This window comes from Sciurus carolinensis, chromosome 16, assembly GCF_902686445.1.
Source record: "Sciurus carolinensis chromosome 16, mSciCar1.2, whole genome shotgun sequence".
In the NCBI taxonomy this organism is placed as follows: Eukaryota; Metazoa; Chordata; class Mammalia; order Rodentia; family Sciuridae; genus Sciurus; species Sciurus carolinensis.
In genome coordinates, this window is record NC_062228.1 from 55,622,146 (window position 1) to 55,645,051 (window position 22,906).

Sequence of the window (22,906 nt, forward strand, 5' to 3'; positions counted from 1 at the left end):
GACGGGGTCATTGTTCCTGGAGTCCCGGGACCAGGGCCTCAGCTCTGGGGTTCCCAATTGCCCAGGCTCAGCCCCGCGTCCCAATATGCCAATCAAAGAGAAGGCGTGTGAAGGGCGGGAAAGGAGCTGGAATCAGTGGCCACCCTGGGAAGAACTGAACAAGCATCCAGAGACCAAGGTCTGTCTTCAAGGGACTGGCAGACACCTGGAGGTTTCATAGCAGAGGAGAACAAAGGAGAGGGTTGGGGTTTGCATGGCGGGGCTGAGGGTGCATAACCAGCATAGTCAGTCATTGTGGTCAGGCTGTGGTCTGTCCATCTCAGGACTGGCCCTGTGATGCGCTGGGAACATCATCATCACCAGAGGAGCGTCAGCTCCCATGGCAAGATGATCGCTGCTGGGGTAGGGGCTGTAATGTACAAAGCTGCTCCCCTGACCTTTCCGGTGCAGCCATTTTCCCCGCCTCCCAACCACTTGTCAATCTGTGAACATCCTGGCTAGCTATTGGTTCATCAGTCAGCTTGCAAGTATCCTTCTCCGATATTGGTCCCCTGTTAGCCCAGTGGAATTCAATTGCTTTACTGTAGCTACCCCGCCATCTTTTCTCATCCTTCTGTCTCTCCTCCTCACTTTCTCCTCCTGGCTTTCACACTCTCTCTAGCATGTGCCCTTTCTCATTCTCTTTCTTTTCCTCTCATTTTCTCTCTTGCCCTGCAGGGAGACACTCTGTTGGCTTAATAAACTCGCTTATGTGATTTCCCGTGTCTGGCATGGTTTCCATGCGATTCCTTACGGGGGCAGCCTGGGTCCCACCAGGTGGCAATTGCTCCCACTTGGGGGGTTCTCATCATAGGGTGAGCTGTCCCCCGTGAGGCCCCACTGTCTCTGGAAGGTGTAGGGCAATGCCTGGAGACTTCTACTTGCCACAATGAAAGCTGACGGTTAAACATCCCTGCAGATTTTGAAAGTACCTGAGTTCCTCTTATCAGACCTGAAGGGGAACAAGCTAGGTCAGGTGCATTGAGGGCTGATACTCCTTGGCCACTCCTCGCGTGATTAGCATGTTTAAGAGTCAGGCAACAAGGAGTCAGCAGGAAACCAAGGCAGAGCTTTATCCTGCTTTTACTTGCCCACGAGGCATCTGCAGACCCAAGGAAACAAGTGCTTTCAGCGAGAACAGCTTATAACTCTCTTATCCTTCCCTGAGTAAGGACATCAACATCAGTACTGCAGGGTCCTTTAGAGGCACTGAAGGGGACTCTTCTGCTTCAGTTGGGTTCCTCATACAGCTTGATTCCTCCTAGAACTTTCTGGTGCTCCAGTTACAGTCCTTCAGTTTAAAGGCAGATATTGGAGCTGCTGTAAATTGGAATTCAGAGGTTGCCAAGCCTGCTATGAGTTTCTGCAGCACTGTGGTAGGGGGATGAATGTGTCCCGGGCCTCCCTTCCTGCCTGTACCTCTGGGCGGCTTCATTCCCACCTTGGATCACTCCACCTTTGGCCCACTTTGGTCACTAGTCACGTAAGCAGATGGGAGAGGAGGAGGCCTGAGAATAAAGGAACTCTAAAATGTATAAAAGAGGGCTGGGGCTGGGGCTCAGTGATAGAGGGCTTGCCTAGCACGTGTGAGGCTCTGGGTTCTGTTATGGGGCACAACTTAAGAACAGACTGATCACCACTGAGAAGTCCAAATTTGAGAATCTTTATTAAGTCAGCTGACTGACTCTCTCACCCAATGCCCCAAAAAAATGGCTATTGGGAGAATAACCCTGACCATAGGGTTGCAGGGGTTCTTATACCATAAATCACATCAATCATAAGTGTCTGTTGCTATGATTTGAAATTACAAACTGACATCATGAGATCATCAACAGAGGGGGAAGTGGGTCAAAATGACCCTTACCTAGGTACAAACTAAAGAATGGTTACTAATATCCACACAATCACTGTTCACATGGTACATTGTTTAGGAGCAATAGGAATCAAAAGAGAGCAATTCTTTACTACATAGGAGTTGCCATTGAATATTATTAAACATGTCACACCAAATAACTGATGATGGTTCAGAGGTGGGGTGTTCCCATGGGAGAAGCTTATTTCCTACATAACATGGAGTCTCAGAGCAAAATGGAGTCTGTCTAGTCATTTCCCTTAGAGTCTGGCCTGTAACATTCTCATGGAGTCATATCTGTCAGCTCATCACATTTCCCACTGATTTTATGTACATAATCAAATCATTGATTCATTAGCAGTGTATAGGTGATTGTAGTGGGTGCATAACACCATTATCTTAACAGACTGGATTCTATCTCTAACATATTTAGTTGAACAGTTTATCATGCATGGCCCGATTAAAAGCCCCAGTATAACTAGGATGAGAGGTCCCACCATTGTGGTTATTAGAGTAGTTAACCAGGGGGACCAAGAGAACAGATTTTGGTACCAATTTTTCTCAGGTTTTTAACTTTTTTTCACTTTTTTGAGCCTTTTTTAAATCAAAGATAAACTGTCATGAATGACACCTGAGTGGTTAGTATAGAAACAATAGTTTTCCCCTAAGGCCATACATAATTTTTTTTTATTTTAAAAACAGCAAATTTAACCCTCTTTTGTTTTGAGGAACTACCTCATGTAGTTCAGCAGGTGAATCAAGGGAATTTTTAAGTGGCTTACAGGGTTTTTTTTTTGTTTTTTTTTTTTAATTTACCTACATTCAGATCTCTCTGTCTAATTAAGGTTTTGAAATTTTGGTTTCCTGTAATGAGTGTAGTGGTCCCTATAGCTATGGAGTCGGCTATACCTATTCCCACTAGGAGGGGAACTAAGACAGAGGCCACTCATTTAGATATTAGCTCCATATGTTCCTTTCATCCCTCCCCATCATAATAGTATATAGAATTTATCCCATTTGGTAATCTCAAAAAGTTGAATGGTTAAGCATGGAGTTATTCCTGATGTAGTTCAAGAAAGAGAAAAAATGTGATTAACATTTTTCCAGTTTTATCTTTAGACAGTGGTTGGGGTCTCTGAGAGATGTCCATTTTTCTGTTGTCTTGACTCAGATGTGATGAATCCATGTTCTAAGATTCCTTCCATTTCAGCAGGAACCGTTTGACATAGACATAGTCTTCTGACTGAAACAGGTGTTGGAAATCAGTGGTCTCTTGGGGCTGGTTCTCTCATAAGTTGAACCTGTTGGAGAGACTTAACGACAGGTTGGAACAAGAGCAGGTTCTTGGTAAGGGTGGAGGAAGGGCTCTGGAAGCATTAACATTTTAATCTCTCAGAGGTCATTTGCCTCCAACTTTCTGGACCCAAACTGGCCCTTATTTTTGTAACTTAACCCAATTTACTATCTATATTGACTGTCTTTTAAAATTTTTATTATTACCCCTCTAATTTTAGGGACTTTTTACTGCTGTAAGGAAAAAGGGCGATGACCACTCTTGCTGCTTCCAGCTAAGAGGGGTGAGTGGGGTGGGGCAAGCAGTAAAAAGTTTCTTTTTAGAAATTGGGTCTTTCTAGGGGTAAAAGTCTGGTTCTATGAAAGAAACAAAAAATCATGAGTACAAAATAAATAGAATCTGGAACATGTCAATGAATATCATGAAGATGTTAGAAATTAATAATCTCTTATCAGGAGGTGGAAGAGCTGAGATGTTCACATTAAAAGGCCTAAAAAAAGTCTAACAAGGCTGGAGAGGATAAGGCCTTAATTGTACATCTTAACACTGTCAGAGTTATCAGGAATGTAAACACAACATTTAGTTAAGTTACTTACTGTCATCTGATTTTTGAAAAATATCTTTTTATTGGCATGATCTCTTTGTTTAGTAGAGATCCCTTTAATTTTGTTACTTAGGGTTAGAGAATCATACTAGCAAATATTGATCAAGTCTACCTGTATCAGAGGTTAGAAGGATCTGTAGGCCTTAAACTGACTAAAAACTTATAACTCTGGCAGTTTTTTTTTTGATAATTATCAAGCATTTTTGTCTAAGAATCTTTTTTGCCACCTTTAGTTTTACTTATTTTGGGGGCTAACACAAGTGTACATCTCAAGTTACATTAAAATAACTATTGTTTAGTTTTTAAAATGTCAAGGAATGACTGTATTTTAGTTTTAACTGTTTTTGCTAGGTGTTTAAGATCAAACTGGTCAAATTGACCTTGTTCCTATCTGTTGTTAAGAGTCAGCTGAGTTCCCACAGGGGTCATTTATGAGGAACTTGAGAGCAGCTTCTTAGCTCCTTTAGTGCCACTTGCTAAGTAGAGTCTCCTTGATGAAGTGGCTTCCCTTGGAAGCATTAGGGATGTCCTTCCTCTGCAGCAGGTGCACTGATTGGCTTTTTATCCTCTAGTGGTCTCATCAATCTCCCTGGTCAGGAGGTCATGTGACCCAGATTTGCAAACCTCCTTAAAGAAGTTCTTTTGTTCTCTGGGTTCATGCTGACTATGAGGGCAAAAGCCAAATATTGATTTTCTTGGTCCCTTTGTTTTAATCTCAATCTTTAAGTCTTGATCTTAAACATCTAGCAAGTTAATCTCACAATAAGAGTACTGGGCTTTAATTTTAATGTCTAGGACTTTACAGTCATTTACCCACTTTTATTTAATTGGGTCTATATAATCTGTCCTATAGGTGATGGCTTATTATCTCAAATTTACTCAGATTGTTTGTTCTTGAAGCAGTACCTCTGCAAACATTAAACAGGCAACAGTTATAGAGTTTACAAGGAAAATACAAAATGGAATTAACAACAGTAAAAACTTACTAAGTTGTGTGATAGCTATCTTAAATTTTGGCTGAACTATATATTATATCCCTGTTTGAGATCACAGCAATTTTACAACAAAAAACCTAATCTTTTGAATATAACTTTAAATGAGCTGAAGTCTGGCTTATTTGGAGCCACTGTAGTGAGATGGGAGGCAGAGTCTTATCTCAGGTAAGGCAGGGCTCTTCATAAATCTTAGGTAAAGTGGTCTAGTTCTGAAGTTGATCTTTATCTTTCTTAAATATCATTTTATAAAGTTTACATATATCATTTCCTAAGTCTATATAAATGTTAGTTAACACAATATGATATTACACCTAAAACATGACTCAAAGAAAGCTGAGAGAGTTTTAACTTTCCTTTTGAAGGTAAAGTAAAGTGGCAAAATGTTTTCCTGTTTCATGATATTAACTTTTAAACAGATCAGATTCTCATTATCTTTTAAAAATACATTTACATTTTTATCCTAGTACAGAAGGTAACATAAGGTTCAGGTCCAGTTACAGAACACTAAATGATATAAATAAATCCCCAATAAAATTTCTTATTTTGATAAGTTTAAAATTACCATTACAACTTTAGGTTGGAAAACACCAACTTGATAAAATGTTCTTTTAAACATTTTAAAGAGTTGTATACCTGGAAGCTATGAACACATTTAATATATAAATAAGAGTAATGGAATCATAATTACATTGATGTTTTTATATTAACCATGTTCAGCTTTTAAAGAAAAGTTAGACTTTGTAAGGTAGTACAATACTCTAACAGTTGCTGATTTAACCAGAGTTGTACAAACCCCCAATTTTTAAGACTAGTTGCTCTAGAGAATAAAACTTAACAGACACAATGTTAAGAAAAAATTAATATTTTAAGAATTATTGGTCATTTTAGTATATAGACTGAACTTTGGTTTATATCAGTACATTAATATTTGACCTTAGGAAAAACCTTGAATAGTTTTAACTATTGTGTCACTTATAAATACACATAAACCTTTTAAATTTACACTTAATTTACACATTTTTAATCTCTTAATTAGACCCTGTTGCTATTTGCTTAGATGTATTACGACTTTATCACATAAAGACATTTTTACCTAGAAACATTTTTCACTAAATATATTTTTATATCTAAAACCTTGTAATGTTTTAATCTGTTGGTCCCTTTTTAAAATTTACATTCTGAAACAACCCTTACAAATTTCTGAATCTAGATAAACTACTCCATTTGAATCAGATAAAATACTTTGTTTCTTATAGAACTCTATTTAATATAGTTGAAACTTTTGGACCCTTTATATGAAATAATACCTGTTAAGACTTTTAGTAATCATGTTTTCAGTGATAACATAAAGTAAATTTAAACCCTCTTTTTATTTACCAACTTATGAAAACACCAAAAATGTTTTAAGTATGTTACCCTGTGGAACTTAAGGAGTTAAGAGTACTCAATGTTATATTTAACAGTTAACGTTTTAACTCTCCAAGCCAATCAGATGTCTCTAACAAACACATCCATGATCAATCCCATGTATGTTAAATCTAATTTAGTTTTTTTAATTAAGATATCAGAGAAGTCTACTGAGCCGTATCAGTCATTTCTTTCCTGTTGAAGAAAAATCTAGAAACAATGGATATTAGACGTTTTATAAAATTAACATTTTACTATTTTTGACCGCCTAGAAACAAAACTCTGTTAGTAACTTGAAACCATACTTTGTTTACCCAATTTTAAAACCTTTTAACTCATGTGAATCAAAAGCATTTAGATCCATTTTTTTATTTTAATTTATGAGCTCACATGTCAATTTTGGTACCAAATATATGTAGACATGACAATATACCGGTGTACATATATATAAATAAACAGATGGACAAAGGTCTTTTTTTTTTTTTTTTTTTTTTTTAATTTCAGTGCTGGGGATTGAACCCAGGGCCTTGTGCTTCCAAGGCAAGCACTCTGCCAACTGAGCTATCTCCCCAGCCCTATAGCTTATTTTTAAAAACCCATTAGACTGAGAGTTAACCCTTGTAAACTGGCCTCTAAATGAAACAGAGAATTAAGAAAACTTTATAGTTGGATAAAATAGGTCTGATCAAAAATTAACCTAGGTACACCAGATCGAAATTACGAACTCAAAAAAATAGAATTTTAAAAGTCTCTCTGGCTTCCATCCTGATGTGGTCCTGCTCATCAGAGATGAAAAGAGTTAAGAGAACATAGACAAAGGCTGTGCCCCATCCCTCCCTGCAGGAGTTTCCCAAAGAGACAGCAAGGGAGCTGCTTCCCCTGGTCTCCTGGGAGAGCCCCCTCAGGTTGGAGTCTTGTTCTAAACTGATTTTTCTGGTCTCTTGGACAGCAGCCATCAAAATTTTAGCCTGGCATTTTGGTGAACCAACTCCAGTAGTTGGAAGTTTCTATTGGAAGCAGTTTACATTTTAATGTAAGCTTTAGTGAACATGGTTAAAAACCTTTTTAACCTTCTTTTTTTTTTTTTTCCAAATTTGACTACAAAACATTTGATCAGGACATCCAGGCTGCCCAGAGACAATTTGGTGGTCCCCTGAGGGGGCCATCTGTAAGTTGATCATTCTCTCTCACAGAATTTAGAGAGAGAAAAGATGTCACAGCGGCTCCCGTTGTCAGCGGCCCTTCTCTGGAATTCCTGGAAATTGGTCAATGTGATTGAAGGGTGTACATGACGAACATGAGGGAGACTGACCCATGTCCACACTCAAGGGCAACAAAAAACAGAAAAAGATGAACAAACACAGGACAGGCAAGACACCAAAGACACGGACAAGTGGCCACTCCTGATTCCTGACCAGAGGGACTGAGCAACGTCTTGCCAGTCCCAGACTCGGGAAGTAATGCTGTGTCCAGCCTTCCTCAGAGTCCCCAGATACAGATCCGCCAGAAACAGACCTACCAGTCCCCCAGGGGTGCAGAAACAGGTGACTCTCTGGGAGAATTTAGTTCAGTCCTGGGGCGGGGCTCCACAGACCGTGCAGCCTGGGGCTGAGGAACGTCCCTCAGAGGCCTTCCCCTAGGAGCAGTGCTGTGGCCTCTCCCCTCCACAGGAGTTTCCAGGTCAGTGGTGAGCGGTGGTTACCCGCCAGGCAGCGAGGATCTTGCTGGGGCCTCCAAATGTTATGGGGCGCAACTTAAGAACAGACCAATCACCACTGAGAAGTCCAAATTTGAGAGTCTTTATTAAGCCAGCTGGCTGACTATCTCACACAATGTCCAAAAAAATGGCTATTGGGAGAACAGCCCCGACCACAAGGTTGTAGGGGTTCTTATACCATAAATCACATCAGTCATAAGTATCTGTTTCTATGATTCAAAATTACATACTAACATCATGAGATCATCAACAGAGGCGGAAGTGGGTCAGAATGACCCTTACCTAGGTACAAACTAAAGAATGGTTACTAACATCCACAGTCACCACTCACATGATACATTGATTAGGAGCAATAGGAATCAAAAGAGAGCAATTTTTCTTTACATAGGAATTGTCATTCTGTATTGCTAAACATGTCACAGTAAGTAACTGATGATGGTACAGAGGTGGGGTGTACAGAGGAGAAGTTTATTTCCTATATAACATGGAGTCTCAGAGCAAAATGGAGTCTGTTTAGTCATTTCCCTTAGAGTCTGGCCTATAATATCCTCATGGGGTCAGATCTGTCAGCCCATCACAGGTTTGATCCTCAGCACCATGTAAAAATTAATAAAATAAAGGTATGGTGTCCATCTACAACTAAAAAAGTATTTAAAATGTGTAAAAGAGGCAGGACATCCCCCACTTCCTTAGACCCCCAACTCTGGGTTCCTTCTCTTCAGAGGAGGCTCTCTCTATTCTATCCTTTAAATAAAACTTGCTTTCTACCTTGCCTGGGCATTTCTCAGTGTTCAGTCTTCACATAGGGGAATCAAGGTCACCAGGTATTAGAAACGGGTGGCGCTCACCAGGGGACAGTCCAAATTGCAGTTCCCACACATAGTCCCTCTCTGGGATGTCAGAGGGTGAGGACAAAAATAAGATAACTTGACCCAGATTGAGGGTCAAGATTACAGATGGCTGTGATCTCCACCATAGAGGGGAACCCACATTTCAGCCCAGACTGGAAGGTGCTGAGTGATTTGGGGCCCTGAATGTGGACATTTTAGCAGCTGCCAGAGGCCACAAGATTAAGCAGACCACGATGATGGGAGAAATCTACCTGAAGCCTGTTCATTTAGGCAATTAACTGGATTGAGCCGGACTATCTAAATCCCAGCCTCAGCCTCCTCAGAATACCTCACCTTTTGATTCTCATGGGGGTTCCTGCCCCTGGGTAATTAGTGTGGACTCTGGCTCCCCCATGTGGTGGAAGGGGGCAGACACACCTTTAACCCATTAAGTCCCACACCTATGCCAGGCACCAATCAAAACTTAAGTTGAGCAACAAATATACCATTTACAGTCACTTTTGAAATAAAACTTACGTTTTTAGAGTTCTATCCTTCTTATAAAGTAATAGGTGAATGATTAGAGCACTTGAAAATATATATAAAGGTAAATAAATTCTAGATTATTATTGACAACCTATTTTAAGGCACCTGTGTTGAAGTCATTAAGCTATTCACAAAATTTAATTGGGACTTAATAAGTTAAAGTTTTCCCCTTTCCACTCCCTTGTCATTGACACAAAAAGTATCCAGGCTACTTATTAATATTCCCTGTAGTGAGGCACCTTGGGGCACACTTGCAATCCCAGCTATTAGGAAAGCTGAGGCAGGAGGATCAAAAGTTGGAGGTCAGCCTGGGAAACTCAGTGAGATGGTACATTAGTTGAGAATTAGAAGTAGGACAAGAAAATTGAAAGATGGGAAATGAGTGGTGAACTTTGTCATGAACAATATCACCTACGGTCCAGTCTATGAACAACTAGACTAAAAATCCCACCATCACCTTGGCCAGGAATTAACTTTGAGAATGAACAAGTTCAGTTCAATAAGCAAATCTCCTCTTCTCCCTCTCTCGCCATTGCTGAGACTGACTTTGAACTGGAGATCCTCCTGCCTCAGCCTCCTGAGTTGCTGGGATTACAGGCCTCTCCTCCACTTTCTCATGGCTGTTCATTACGTTTATGCAAACATTTCACATGCAACTATTTCAAAGTGTTCCGTTAGAATTATTCCTTTAGTTACTAAATAACTATGCAAAGAAATCCTGTATACAACCCATAGTGAGCGCTTAACTATGTTTTAATGGACTCAGCTCCTTGTGTCCACCAGATCTGCTTCCAAGGATTCATTCATCTGCCAGCAGATCAGAAATGGTCTTAATGCACTGAATATCTACAGACTCCTCTAGTCATTGCCTGAACGACACAGTATAACTATTATTTACACAACATTCACACTGTATTAGGTAGAAGTCACCTAGAGATTACAGTATCAAGAGGATATGCTAAGTTATGTGCAAATACTGTGGCTTTTATAGTGACATGGACTTTAATATTTACATGAACTTGAACATCCATGGGGGTCCTAGAACCAACTCCTTACAGATACCGAGGAATGAGTGATGATACATCACTTGACGTATCATCTAAATTTTGACATGTTGATTCTTCCAGTCCAGGAGGATGTTATACCTCTGCACTCATTTGAATCTCCTCTGACTTATTTCATTAGAGTTAAATAATGCTCAGGATCCAAGTTCCATACCTGTTTCATTTTACTGACCCCCATTTCATTTTTTAAGTGACTGCATTTGAGTTTATTTTTAACTTCAGTATCTATTGCTAATATGGAGAAATAAAACTGATTTTCATATATTTGTCTTGTATATTCCAACCTTGAACTTACTTTTTCATTCGAGGAGGTTTTGTTTTGTTTTGTGTTTTGTGATTTCTTAGGCTCATCTGTGTAGACAATTATGTCACTGCAAATAGGGACAGTTTTACTTCTTCCTCTCCAATCTTACGTTTTTCATCTTGTAACTCGATGTCAGATTTTTGGAGGAACTGCCAGACCATTTTCCAAAGTGGCTGCAGCCCTTGACACTCACTGGCAGTATTTGAGGGAGCCCGTTCCTTCACATCCTCCCATGTCTGTTAATGTGCCACTCTTTAACTCTTTTAATTCCCAGTGGGTGCAAAGTGTTGTGTCTCTGTGGTTTTGATTTGCATTTCCCTGGGGACTGATGATGTCAAGCATCTTTCATTGCTTTTTGGCAGTCTGCATATCTTTCTTGGAAAAACATCAGTTCAGGTCTTTTGCCCATTGTAATTGGGCTATTGGTCTTGTTATTGAATTGCAGAGGTTCTTTATATATTCTGGATACAAGTCCTTTATCAGATAGATGATTAACAAATTCATTCACTCATTCTGTGTACCTGGGTTTGATCTCCAGCATCACAAAAAAATCTATTTTGCCCCATTGAATGAACTTGGCACACTTATTGAAATCAGTTGACCAGAGTCATGTGGTTTTATTTCTGGACTCTCAAATCAACTGATGTATAATGTCTTCATGCCAGGACCACACTGTCTCTGATACTCCTGTCTGAGATAGATACTCTGAAGCTAATCATGAGAAAAATTCAGACAAAACCAGTTGAAGAATGTTCTACAAAATAATTGGCTGGTGGGGTTGTAGCTCAGAGAAGAATGCTTGCCTAGCAAGGTTGAGGCCCTGGGTTCCATCCCCAGTGCTGTAAAAATAATAATGAGGAGGAGGAGGAGAAGGATGACTGGTAATCTTCAAAAGTGTAAAGACTGTGAAAAATAAAGCATAGACAATGAAATTTTATATATTTGGTACTGGAGATTGAATTCAGGGGTACTCAACCACTGAGCCACATCCCCAGCTCTATTTTATATTTGATTTAGAGACGGGTTTTGCTGAGTTGCTTAGTGCCTCGCTAACTTGCTGAGACTGGCTTTGAACTTGCAATCCTCCTGCCTCAGCCTCCTGAGCCTCTGGGATCACAGGCATGCACCACCTTACCCAGAGGTATCTGTGGTTCTGAATTGAGCCCTCTTGTTAGAGTGGATGCTATTAAGATATCTGTAAAACCAACTGATGAAATCTGAGGATGCCATAGTAGTAAGGTGTGGTGTTAGTTCCTGATCTTAGTTTAATAACCTGAGAACACCCTTATTTGTAAGAATTACACAATACATTCAGAGGTGAGTCAGTGTGACATTATATTACCACTTACTCTCAAATGATTCAGGAAAGAAAGTGCGGAGATAATTACCTTGTCAGATAGAAGTGAGATTAAATGGTGTGACCTGAAGTGTTTATTAACAGCTCCTGGCATGTTGTCATTCAATGAACTGGAGATATTAAAATGTAAAATAAGCGGCTAAAAATATGTCACCGAGCCTGACAGGGTAGCACGCGCCTGTAATCCTACTGACTTGGGAGGATGAGGCAGGAGGATCACAAGTTCAAGGCCAGCCTCAACAACTTAAGCCCTAAGCAAGTTAATGAGACCCTGTCTCAAAAAAGGGGGGAGGGGTGATGGGGAATATGGTTGCGTTTAAACACCCCTTTATTCAAATAAATAAAAACTAAAACATGTAACTAATGAGACTCTTATCTCTATGTTGCTATTTCTTCACAACAAAATTAACGCGCGCGCACACACACACATTCACACACAGACACGCACATCTTCTAGGTATGCGTGCTTTTGAGTATCGGCAGAGTCGTTTTAATTTCTACCACCAGAGGGCGCGTCAGGCTCAGTTAGCGCTTGATTGCTTTGAGGTTTAGATCTCAAATTTTTCAGGCTCCGAGCTCCGTTATGCTTTTAAAAATTGAGGACTCCCAAAGAGCTGTTATGGGATAAATAAAAAGGAGTTTTCGTCATACGGCTCTCCGAAGAAGGTAAAAAAGCTCTCATTTAGCATTGGTCAATTCCCGTAGTAGGAATACTGACAAAGTGACCCACTGCAAGCTATCAAAGCTTTAATAATGTGGCTTGCCTGATTCTCAGAACGTAAAAAGGGGCCCTCCCGGGCCACTGGAGGATGGCATCAGCACATCACTGGTTGCCTACCAATATCTATCTTGTATGAATTTAAATTTTAAAATTTTAGAAGATTTACTTAGTCGTTTAAAAATAACAAAATGAATGCTTTACGTGCATATCAGAGCAATCACACCATCACATAACACATAACCACTGGAAAACCTTACGGAACACGGGGGAAAAGAACAAGGCAAACGACAGCAGAGCAGTATTGTGAAAATAGTTTTGACCTTGTGGATCAAAGGTCAAATCCTCTGAAAGGATCTCGGGAAGCCCCAGGGACCTTACAGACCACACTTTGGGAATCTCTGGCTTAGACCTTCAGTTCTCACCTCTATTCAACCCAGTACTCCCCTTTTATTTAATAATGAATGTTTTGTGCTAGGCATGGAGGTGGGCACCTGTCATCCCAGCCACCCAGGAGGCTGAGGCAGGAGGCTCACAAGTTCAAGGTCAGCCTCAGTCACTCAGCAAGACCCTGTCTCAAAATATAAAATAAAAAGGACTGGGGATGTAGCTTAGAGGTAAAGTGCCCCTGGGTTCAATCCCCAGTACTAAAAATATAAATCAATAAATGCTCATGATTTTATTATTGTGAAATATAATTCACACAGCATAATTTACCTGCCCAAATAATCTGAGAAAAAAAAAAACTGCAAAGCTATTATCCATAGAAAAGAAGCAAAAAAAAAAAAAAAAAAAAAAAAAAAAAAAAAAAAAAAAAAAAAGAAAAGCAAGAAAGAAAGAGAAAAACAGTCAACAAGCCCTTACCAGCCGTGTGTTTAGGAATGACAGTGCTGGATTTTGGCACTATGTTCTCAGACCTGATGTGACAGCCCAGCTTGGTTCAGGCAGCTCTCAGAATCAAACACTGATGCAGGGAGACATGGACCATTCACACCCAGGTGGGATAAACTGATTATCAAAATAGGCTGGAGTGGGCCCAGGTCAGGTTTTGCCATCAAATCAGTTAGACAACAATCTGTCCCTCTTCAGTTGTTTTGGATCTTGGGTTCTGGCCAGCAAACAGAACCTGTCACTTACCCCCGGTAAAAGGTGTTTCAGTAGGTCCCTGCGTGGATGGATTCTGCCCACAGACATACAACATCCAATCAAATTTCTGCTTCTCTTTTGGACTAAGGACCTAATAAGACCATCCAGGTGTCTCTGGAAACCAAGGCAGAGCCAAAGCAGCTTAGATGATCTGGGACTCAAATACCATAAGAGGTCGGTGATAGAGCTCTCTGAAGCGGTGACCTTTCCCAAGAGCAGCTTCTGCCCAAAACAGAGTACGATTTTCCATTGGATTACATGTGGCTGCTTCCCTGGAAAATTCGGTGTATATTAAAATTCTTGCCGTTTATGTGAGATGGGAGCGCCTCCAGCCTTGGTGATTGTTAACAGGTTCTTCCTACAGGTTCCTTGTCAGAGCCTTGCCTTGTGCGGCAGTCGATGGCCAGAAGCCGCGCGGATTTACACACACCTCGCGGGATTCTGAAGAGGGGAGCGCAGGACGCTGGGAGGGGCAGCTCGGCCTCCCGGAGTGCGACAAAGATCCTCCTCCAGGGGGCGCTGGTGCGCCGCGGCCTCCCGCAAGGATCTAAGGCCACAGTACCCGGCACACCACGCTGGGGTAGTCACCGGCAGCAATGCCAACATATACCGCTGCATCTGCACGGGGAACCACGACATTTATGACACCTTCACATGAACGAATGACAGCAGATAATTCAAATTCACCCGGGGCCTGGAGCAGTGCTAAGCATTCACATTAATTGATCTAATTAATTCTAGCGCGCCTGTGATTCCAGCGGTTCAGGAAGCTGGGGCAGGAGGATGGCGAGTTCAAAGGCAGCCTCAGCAATTTAGCGAGGCCCTAAGCAACTCAGCAAGACCCTGTCTCTAAATAAAAACATATTAAAAGGGGCTGGGGCTGGGGCTGGGGCTCAGTTGTTAAGCGGCCCTGTGTTCAAGCCCCAATACCCCCCCCCCCAAAAATCATACACACACACACACACACCACAGTCTCCATGATGTGACACAGCCTGCATTTGACCCAGGTTTCTCAAACTCCAAAAGTAGTGTTCCTAACTATGGGCTTATCCTAAAGACAATGAATGGGAAGATCCCCTCCTCCAATTCCTGGGACACGCAGCCAACACACTTCCATGGCATGGCAGTCACTCTAGAGAGGATGCAGCCTTCTCATCACTCAGAGAAAGAAACCCAGTGAGGTTCGGAAGTTCAGAACTAGGGAATGGAAGCTCTCGGCCCTGGGAATGGGGTGTTTTCTTGCAGACACTCCACTTGAAGGCAAAAGAGGCAGGACTTCTCTCTCCCCCACCAGGTCTCTGGCCCTCTTGTTGGGGAGGGTATGGAGAAACTGGAAGCCAGGATCACTGCTCCCAGGAATGTAAAATGGTGCAGCTGCTATGGAAGACACTTCAGTGGTTTCTCAGAAAGTTAAACAGAATCGCCGTGTGTCCCAGCAATCCCACCTCTAGGCTTATTCCCGAAACAACTCAAGCAGGTGCTGGTACACACGTCTGTAGCAGCACTCCTCACCATATCCAAAGGACAGACGCCATCTGCATGTGTAGATAGGAAGGCCTTGGGTTGGGGGTGTAGCTCAGTGGGAGAGCACTTGTCCCGCATTCTAGAAGCCCTGGGCCTGATCCCAGCACCATAAGTAAATAAATAAATAAAGTCTCAACTTCCCCTAAACATCATTCCCATGAGGCCTGTCGGCTCCAGCGTGGCAACTCTAGAAGAAATTAAAAAAAAAAAAAAAAAAAAAAAAAAACTCCTTCCTGACAGTGTCAGCAAATGTCTCAGGGTTGGTTCTCACTGGGCTGGATTAGGTCACATGCCATCCTTGAACCTATCACTGTGGCCAGGGGAAACAAGAGCTGATTAGAGGTTGTTGAGGGCAGGAGTATGGCCAGCCCTTTTCAAATCAAATAGATTGAAATGGGAGAGAAGTAGTTCCCTAAAAGAAAACAATGGGATACTGGGGTAAGGTGGGGAGCCAGGTGGCTGGGGAAAGAGTAATATAAGCTGAGAACAGCATGTGCAAAGGTCCAGAGGCGGGACTGGTCTCTTAAATTCAAGGATCAGCAAGGACACTTCTGCTACACTGTGCACTTATGCTACAGCGTCCTCTTCTCTGCCCCAAGTTGCATCCTGAATACAGATTCATATACATCCTCTTCACACACACTCTCTCTTATCCAAGTGCAGTACAGCTGTGGCTCTGTACCTCTCCCTCCTTACTTGGCTGGTAAAAAGATATCGTTTCTCTGCTCCTTTTAAAAGTGGGTGTTGTTGAGTCAAAACATATTTACTTGACATAAACTAATTTTTCATCAGTGGGAACCTGAAAAGAGAGTTAGGGAGGCCAAGGGGTTAGGGGTTGGTGGAGAGGGATGGAGGGGCAGGACCAAGATAACAGAGGGTGCCAGACTGGGAAGAATGGGGTAGGGATTGTGGAATTGGGGTGGAGCGGGAGAGGAAGCGGGGCTTCACTGGATAAGGAAGAGGGGTTTCAGGAGGCTCGACTGGAGGACTGAAAGGGATGCAAATAGAGGTCAGAGGGGCCCAACTGGGGGTAGGAAATGAGGGGGTGAGTCGGCGGTGGGGTTAGAGGGTGGGACCTGGGGTACAGGGAACAGAGGACAGAGTGAACTCTGTTGGAACTTCAGAGGCCGGGCGAGAGAAGGAGCGGCCCGCAGACTGTGCGGGCTGCGCTGCTGAGGAAGTCCGCGGCGAGGGGCGTGGTTGGGGGTGTGTGTTAACCGGTGTCCCCCTCAGAGGTCCAAGTCTTCTCCTTTGGGCCCGCCTCCTTCTCAGGAGTGACAGGCCTATAACCCAACCAGAACCGCGGGCCGGGCGCGGAGCAGCCAATGATGCGGCGGGGGCGGGGCTGGGGAGGGGGCTCGCAGGCCCGGGGAGGGGGCTCGGGGCCTCTGAGGGCTCCGGAGCCGCGACGGGCGAGCCATGGCGCTGGGGCTGCAGCGCGCAAGGTACTGGGGTTGGGGGACAATTATGGGAGTTGGGGGACTCTCCTTCCGCGGACCCCTGATCGGGGGAGGTGCGCGGGTGCGAGCCAAGGACGCCGGGGGCGAGCGTTTGGAGGCACACCCCGTCTCACCCTCCACCCCAACTCCTTGCCTGTCCCGCCCCTCTCACTAGGAAAGGTTTTGGGGTCGTGATCCCCGATTTCCTGCTACCCCAGTTCGTTTCCTGGGGTAACGCCTGGTTGGGGGTGAAACTTGAGATCCACATGGAATTGGAGGTGGTTGCGTTTGAGCAGTGCCTGGGCTTGGGGTGGGGAGGGGGTTTTCCACCTTGCTTATTGATCCCTCTGATCTCCGAAGCCCTGGAATGGAGGTCGTTCTTTGCCATCCGACCCTGGTGATCCCGGGGATATGGGTACCTACAAACCCAGCCTTCCCAGATAGAGTGAGTGCCCTAAGGATTCGCCTTCTGAGTTCCAGAGGAAACAGATCCCCTTTGATTGGACCCCTAAGGCCAGTCTCCCAACCTTGGGTTCCCCTAGAAATAGGCAGAAAAGGCCCATTTTCAAAGCTGCTTGAGACCCTTCCCAGAAGCCTTTTGGTGTCCTTTTAAAAAGTAGCGTCACCCCCTTCATACTAGGGGGAGAAGCATAACCCACTTCCAAAGTCTGACCCCATTCGTCATCCATCCACTCACCACCCCTGGTCCTGGGTACTGAGGGATGGGGGCCCCACCCAAGCCTCATGCTGGGGAGAGTCTATGGCAAGGTGCTGTGCCTGATTCAAAGGAAGACTCTGCAAGCTGACCCGATAACCCCTGGCTCAGGTCTCCGCTGGGGCCGTGCTGGACAAGAGGGGTGGGTTTCCGTGCTCATCTCCCAGCAGGTGCAGATCTGCTGGGGCAGAGGCAGCCTGTGCTCTGGGACCACTCTTAGGTTTCCATGGGACCCCAGAAAATGTCCCAGGTCCTTGGTTTTCCTGTCCAATCTGAGGCATCCAGCGAGCCTCACCCCCTTCCCTCCTCCCTGGCTTCGCAGGTCTGATTGGATCGGTCCACACCCCTAAGTTATTTTACCCCCCCCACCCCCACCCTCGCGCTGTCTCCTCTCCCAGTCTATTCCAGTCCCTGGCTCTGGGCCCACCAGGGAACTCCATCCCACCCCTTCTGGGCCAGCTGTGGCCCTGCCCCTCCCAGCGCCCCCTCCTGGCCGGGTGGGGGCCCCCCTGGTCACCCAAGGCCAGCCCTTTCCTGTGGTGTCATCCCACTCTACGCGCCACCCTCTCGTAACTCGCACCCGGACCCCGGCTGCGCTCCAGCGGTCCTGCGCCCCCGGGATGGCACTTCAGCCACAGGGGGTGATGGTGAGTGGGCCCCCTTGCCCCCTTCCCTTCTTCCAGATGCACTTGCAGGGACGGCTCCCTGGGCACAGATGTTCTCTGGAAGACCCCAAAGGGCACACAACCTGGTGCTCACCACGGTTGAGGGTTCCCTGAGAAGATAGAACTTTGGGGATGTGCACCCCGCCAGATGGCCATGTCCTTGAGAACAAGCAAAGTCGGGGTCAGAGAGACGCCCCCAACGCCCACCCCAAGTTCCTTCTCAAAACCCAAACCCTGCTCAGGTCACCTCTGAGCAGTGCCAAGAGGGGTCCCTGCCCGGATAAAACCTAAGCCTCCTGCACCCCCTAGACCCCAACAGGGTTTTTTTTTGCACCCCCTGCAATACCCAGAGAACCAGAAGAGCCCAGAAGTAGCCCTGAACATGGGTTGGGGGCTCCCTACTTTCGTCGTGTCTTTGCTCCCGGGTCTAAGTCCTTCAGGGTGGGAAGAGGTGTGCTTCTCTCCCCCTTGGTGGGGGCAAGGACCAGCCCTGGTCCCCCTTCCCAGGCCTCACCCTGGGGCCTCCTGGCCCCACCCCCTGTTCTTGGCTGGAACACGGAGGAAGGGTGGTAGGGTTCCAGCAGCACGTCTCAAGCTGGGCCCAGTGCCAAGGGGCTGGACCAGGGCTGGGCATGGGGCCAGCTGGGGAGATCCAGAGGCAGCAGCAGTGGGACAGGGGGGAGGGACTGAAGTCACTAGGCAAAGAGGAGCAGGGTGGGGGTCTCTTGGGCAGTGGGCACCCCCCACTAAGGCATAGCGCTGAAAGGCACAGGCCCCAAATTCAGGGTTCAAGTCCCAGCACACCCACTTCTTAGTTGTGTGGCCCTGTGCCAGTGACTGCCTCTGGGATCCCCAGCTTCAGATCCTGGAGGATGGGAGCCATCCCTCCCCTTCCCCACCCCAGATCAAGGTGAGAAGCCAGTGAGGAAAAGGTAGTGGGGCCGAACTCCTGAGTGTAAACTGAGTTCAGGTCAGAGTTCTGGGTGGCAGTGGACAGACTGGCTCTGCTTCCGAATGCCGTGTGCCCCAGGCCAGTCCCTCCCCTCCCGGGACCTGCTTCCACAGCAGGAAAACCCAGAAGGAAGGTCCTAGGTACAGGGTCGTGTTAAGGAGAAGCGGCTGGGCAGAGCTGAGCACTGACAAGGCGCCTGGGTTGGTCAGGTGGGGATGTCATTGCTCCCAGTCCCGCCGCTTCCTTTTATAAAGGGAGCTGGCTTCTGCCCCAGGCAGGGTCGCTGTGAGGATTTAGGGGGTTCTCTAGCTCCGAGGGCATGTAACACTCCAAAGTTGTCATTAGTCTTCACACCGTTATCAGCCCTCCTCCCAAGGTGCTTGTGTAAAAGCCACGCACATAATGACACCTACCAGAGTTCTGTCACAGCCCACAGGTTACCCCAGTGCACAAGCCTTCAGTACCTCACGTGGACAAAGGGAGAGTACGTTTAACCTTTATCTTGCACTAACCAATTGCCAGGTCTTTGTTTTCAAAGCCCTTGATATATATTAACTCATTTAAAATTCAAAACACTCCGAAAGGTGGGTTCCATTACCGTGCCCAGGGGATCTGTGCAACTTGTCCAAAGTCACACAGCTTCTAAGTAGTGGAGTCAGGATTGGAACTCTGAACCAGAGGACCTGGTCCCCACTCTAACTGAAAGGCCAGAAAAGCCAGAAACCCAGAGAGAGGCCCACACTTCCCGTCAGAACATCCGGAGAACAGACTGGGAGCTGGAAGGAGGAGGGTCCTTCTGCAGCCACCAGCTGGCTCCTGTGGAGGAAGAAGCCCTGCCACGGAGAGGATTACAGAGCCCAGCTGCCTGGGAGGTGGGGCACTGGCCCCACCTCGGTTCTTCTTCCCACTCCCTGTTCCCTCTGTCCGGGCCCCCAGCTCAGTGAGGCCCGCCCACCCCCACCCTCTGGGCAGGAAGACAAACAGAGCTGGAACAGAACAGGACGGAATGTCCTCTGGGCAGGCAGGACGGAGGCCCCTGCCCCCCTCCCCCGCCAGCCAGGAGGGAGGGGATGGGGGCCATATCTCACCCCTCCAACCCTAGGCCCAGCCTGCCCCCTTCTGTGCCTCACACCCTCTTGAACTGAGCACTTTTCTTCCTTCTGCAGCCGGACAAGAAAATCTCCTCTCCACCCCTCATGCTGGGGGGTGGGGTTGATGCCACCCCAGAAGTGACCTCAGCTCCCCTGAATTTAGGAAGGCACGCCTCCCCTTCTAGAGATTCTGCTTCCTTGGGGTGGGGGTGGGAGTCACAAGGAGGGGATCAGAGAAAAGACTGAAGACTTTGGAACCTCAATCCTGGGGTTCAAATCCCAGCTCAGCCACATACTGGCTTTCTGACTTCTTGGGCAAAAGACCTTACCTCACAGAGATTTAGTTTTCTCTTCAAAAAACAGAGGTTTAAAAGCCTCCCTCTAGAGGTCCCCCTGAGAATGGCAGGTGAGCACCCAGGCACAGCACCTACAGTGTCAGACCCATAATGCTTAGCAACTGATGGCTGCTAATTAGGAATGATTTTTGCCAACATTATAAACGTAGACAAGACTACATATATAATACAAGATGCAAGATACCCTCTAATTTTTTTATTCAAAAGCAAAGCTACAGAGACTTTGGGTTCAGATAGACATGGAATTTGAATTCAAAGATGGTGCAGAAACAGCATGAAGCACTTTAAAATTTGGACATAAATCTAGGGCCATAGACAGAGAAATCTTAGGAGTGCAGGCAAGACCAGTGTTCAACACTTGGCTTCACGTTTAAGGCAAGTGCTGGGCCTCTCTACCTCCATTTCCTGGTCTGTTCAATGGGGATCATGGTATTTGCTTCCTTGAGAGTTGTCTGAGTATTACGTGGGTTTCACACTTGGCACGGGTACTGATATAGGAAAACCAGAAACGTAGCAGATATTTCCAACAAAACAGTACCCATTTCCCCCAACCCAGCCCCACTCCAAAATTCAGGTATTTGAAGTTGATTGAAAGGTAGAGGGTGAAGAGTTCTCTGATGGGCAGAAGCAGGGCTTGGTTTGCTGTGTCACCCTGGAGGGCGGCCCCCTTAGGGCCCCTGTTGGTGCCTCCTTAGACTTTGAGATATCTCTGCTCCAAGATTCTGAGGACTCAGCTCAGCTGAGGAGGGAAAAGGGCAGGGCAGGGGGTTCCGGGAGGCTGAAGGGCAGGGGGCCTGGGAAGTTCCAGCCATCTTCAAGCTCCCTCCCTCCTCTGGCCCGCGTCCAGCTCAGCCATCCCCCTCCCACCAGGAGGCCTCTCTGTTCCCCGGGCGTCCCCTGCTCGGGAAATAAACTGCAGATAAGTCGGGGAGGGGACCAAGCGGTCCGAAGCACGCCACAGAGTGGAGCGAGGCTCCCGGAGCGTAGCATGGTTTGGCATCAGGACAGGTAAAATCCAGAGCTAGGTGGGCCTGGCCCACCGAGCGCCACACAGCGAGGCCGAGGAACCCGGGCTCCAATTGTCAGCGCCCCACATGCTTGCTCCGACCATCTCCGTCCCTTCCCGGAGCGCCGCCGGTGAACGCTGCCCATGCCCGCAGGTCGAGCACCGAGTTGCGCAAGGAGAAGTCCCGGGATGCGGCCCGCAGCCGGCGCAGCCAGGAGACGGAGGTGCTGTACCAGCTGGCACACACGCTGCCCTTCGCGCGCGGCGTCAGCGCCCACCTGGACAAGGCGTCCATCATGCGCCTCACCATCAGCTACCTGCGCATGCACCGCCTCTGCGCGGCAGGTGAGCCCCGCCCCTGGAATTCCAGCCCCAGGGAGGCTCCTCCTCCGGGAAGCCTGAGCCCGACGAGGCCGCGCCTCCTAGTGGAGTATTCCCGATGGAGCCCCACCTCCCCGGAATCCGCTCGGGCGAGGCCCCGCCTCTTCAAGTGCAGGGCCAGTCGGAGCCCAGTGTCCTTGGAAGCCCCGCCCCTTTGGTCGTCTATCATTCGTGAGGCCCAGCCCCTTAGAATGCGCTTTTGAAAAGCCTGCCTCCTTAGAACTCTAAGCTAGGGCCCTAACTGCCAGAGGCCCCTCAGCCTTCAGATTTGGTCCCCTGGGAGACCTTCCCGGTTGCTGCACTGCCCAACTTTAATTACTGTAGCGGTCCTCTTCCCCTCCCCTCCAATTATATCACTTGTTCCCTTAGCATTCCCTTGAATTTTCACCCAGTTAGAATTCCACTCCTCAGTTCACCCCCACATGCGCGGTGGACTCCCAGGACCTTGGAAAGATCTTATTACAAAGGAAACTGAATTATTCTCAGAAGGCTCTGCCCATTAGACTTCCCTACCCCATAGAATTTTACTTCTTTGAGAGACTGCTCTCTTAGAATTCTGTCCCCTGGGAGTCTCTGCTTCTTTAGAATTCTGTCCATCCAGAAGGTCCTGCCCTCCAAGAATTCTGGGAGGCTAGAAGTCTGACTGCCTCTCCGTCCTGGCCCTTTTGAATTTCGACCTTGGGAATTGCATCTTCTTAGGGGTCTGCCTTCTTAGGAGTCACACTCCCTTAGAATTCTGTCTCCCGAAAGGCCCTGCTCCTAATTCCAAAGCTTGGGACTCCAAGCCACTAGGATGCATCCCCACTCACCTGGACATACCCGAAAGTTCCTCTGAGTGAGGAAAGGAGAGGGAGGCTAACTGCAGTGGGCCCAGGACTGACTAGACGCCCCCACCCCCCTGCCC

The 22,906-nt window shown here is 46.3% G+C and overlaps 1 protein-coding gene across 4 annotated transcripts in view; it reads left to right on the forward strand.

Moving 5' to 3' along the window:
* Positions 1-16,771: 16,771 nt before the first annotated feature.
* The window catches only part of Hif3a (hypoxia inducible factor 3 subunit alpha), a 30,630-nt gene continuing 24,495 nt past the window's right edge, over positions 16,772-22,906 (forward strand). For 2 of the 4 annotated variants that reach the window (XM_047529391.1, XM_047529395.1), the window contains exons 1-2: positions 16,772-16,842; positions 21,776-21,966. In XM_047529391.1, coding sequence (XP_047385347.1) covers positions 16,817-16,842; positions 21,776-21,966 — 217 coding nt within the window. In that variant the 5' untranslated portion in view covers positions 16,772-16,816. Of the gene's footprint in view, positions 16,843-18,096; positions 18,199-21,414; positions 21,624-21,775; positions 21,967-22,906 lie in introns of those variants that run through there. The other 2 variants (XM_047529394.1, XM_047529393.1) reach the window with 2 other exon arrangements.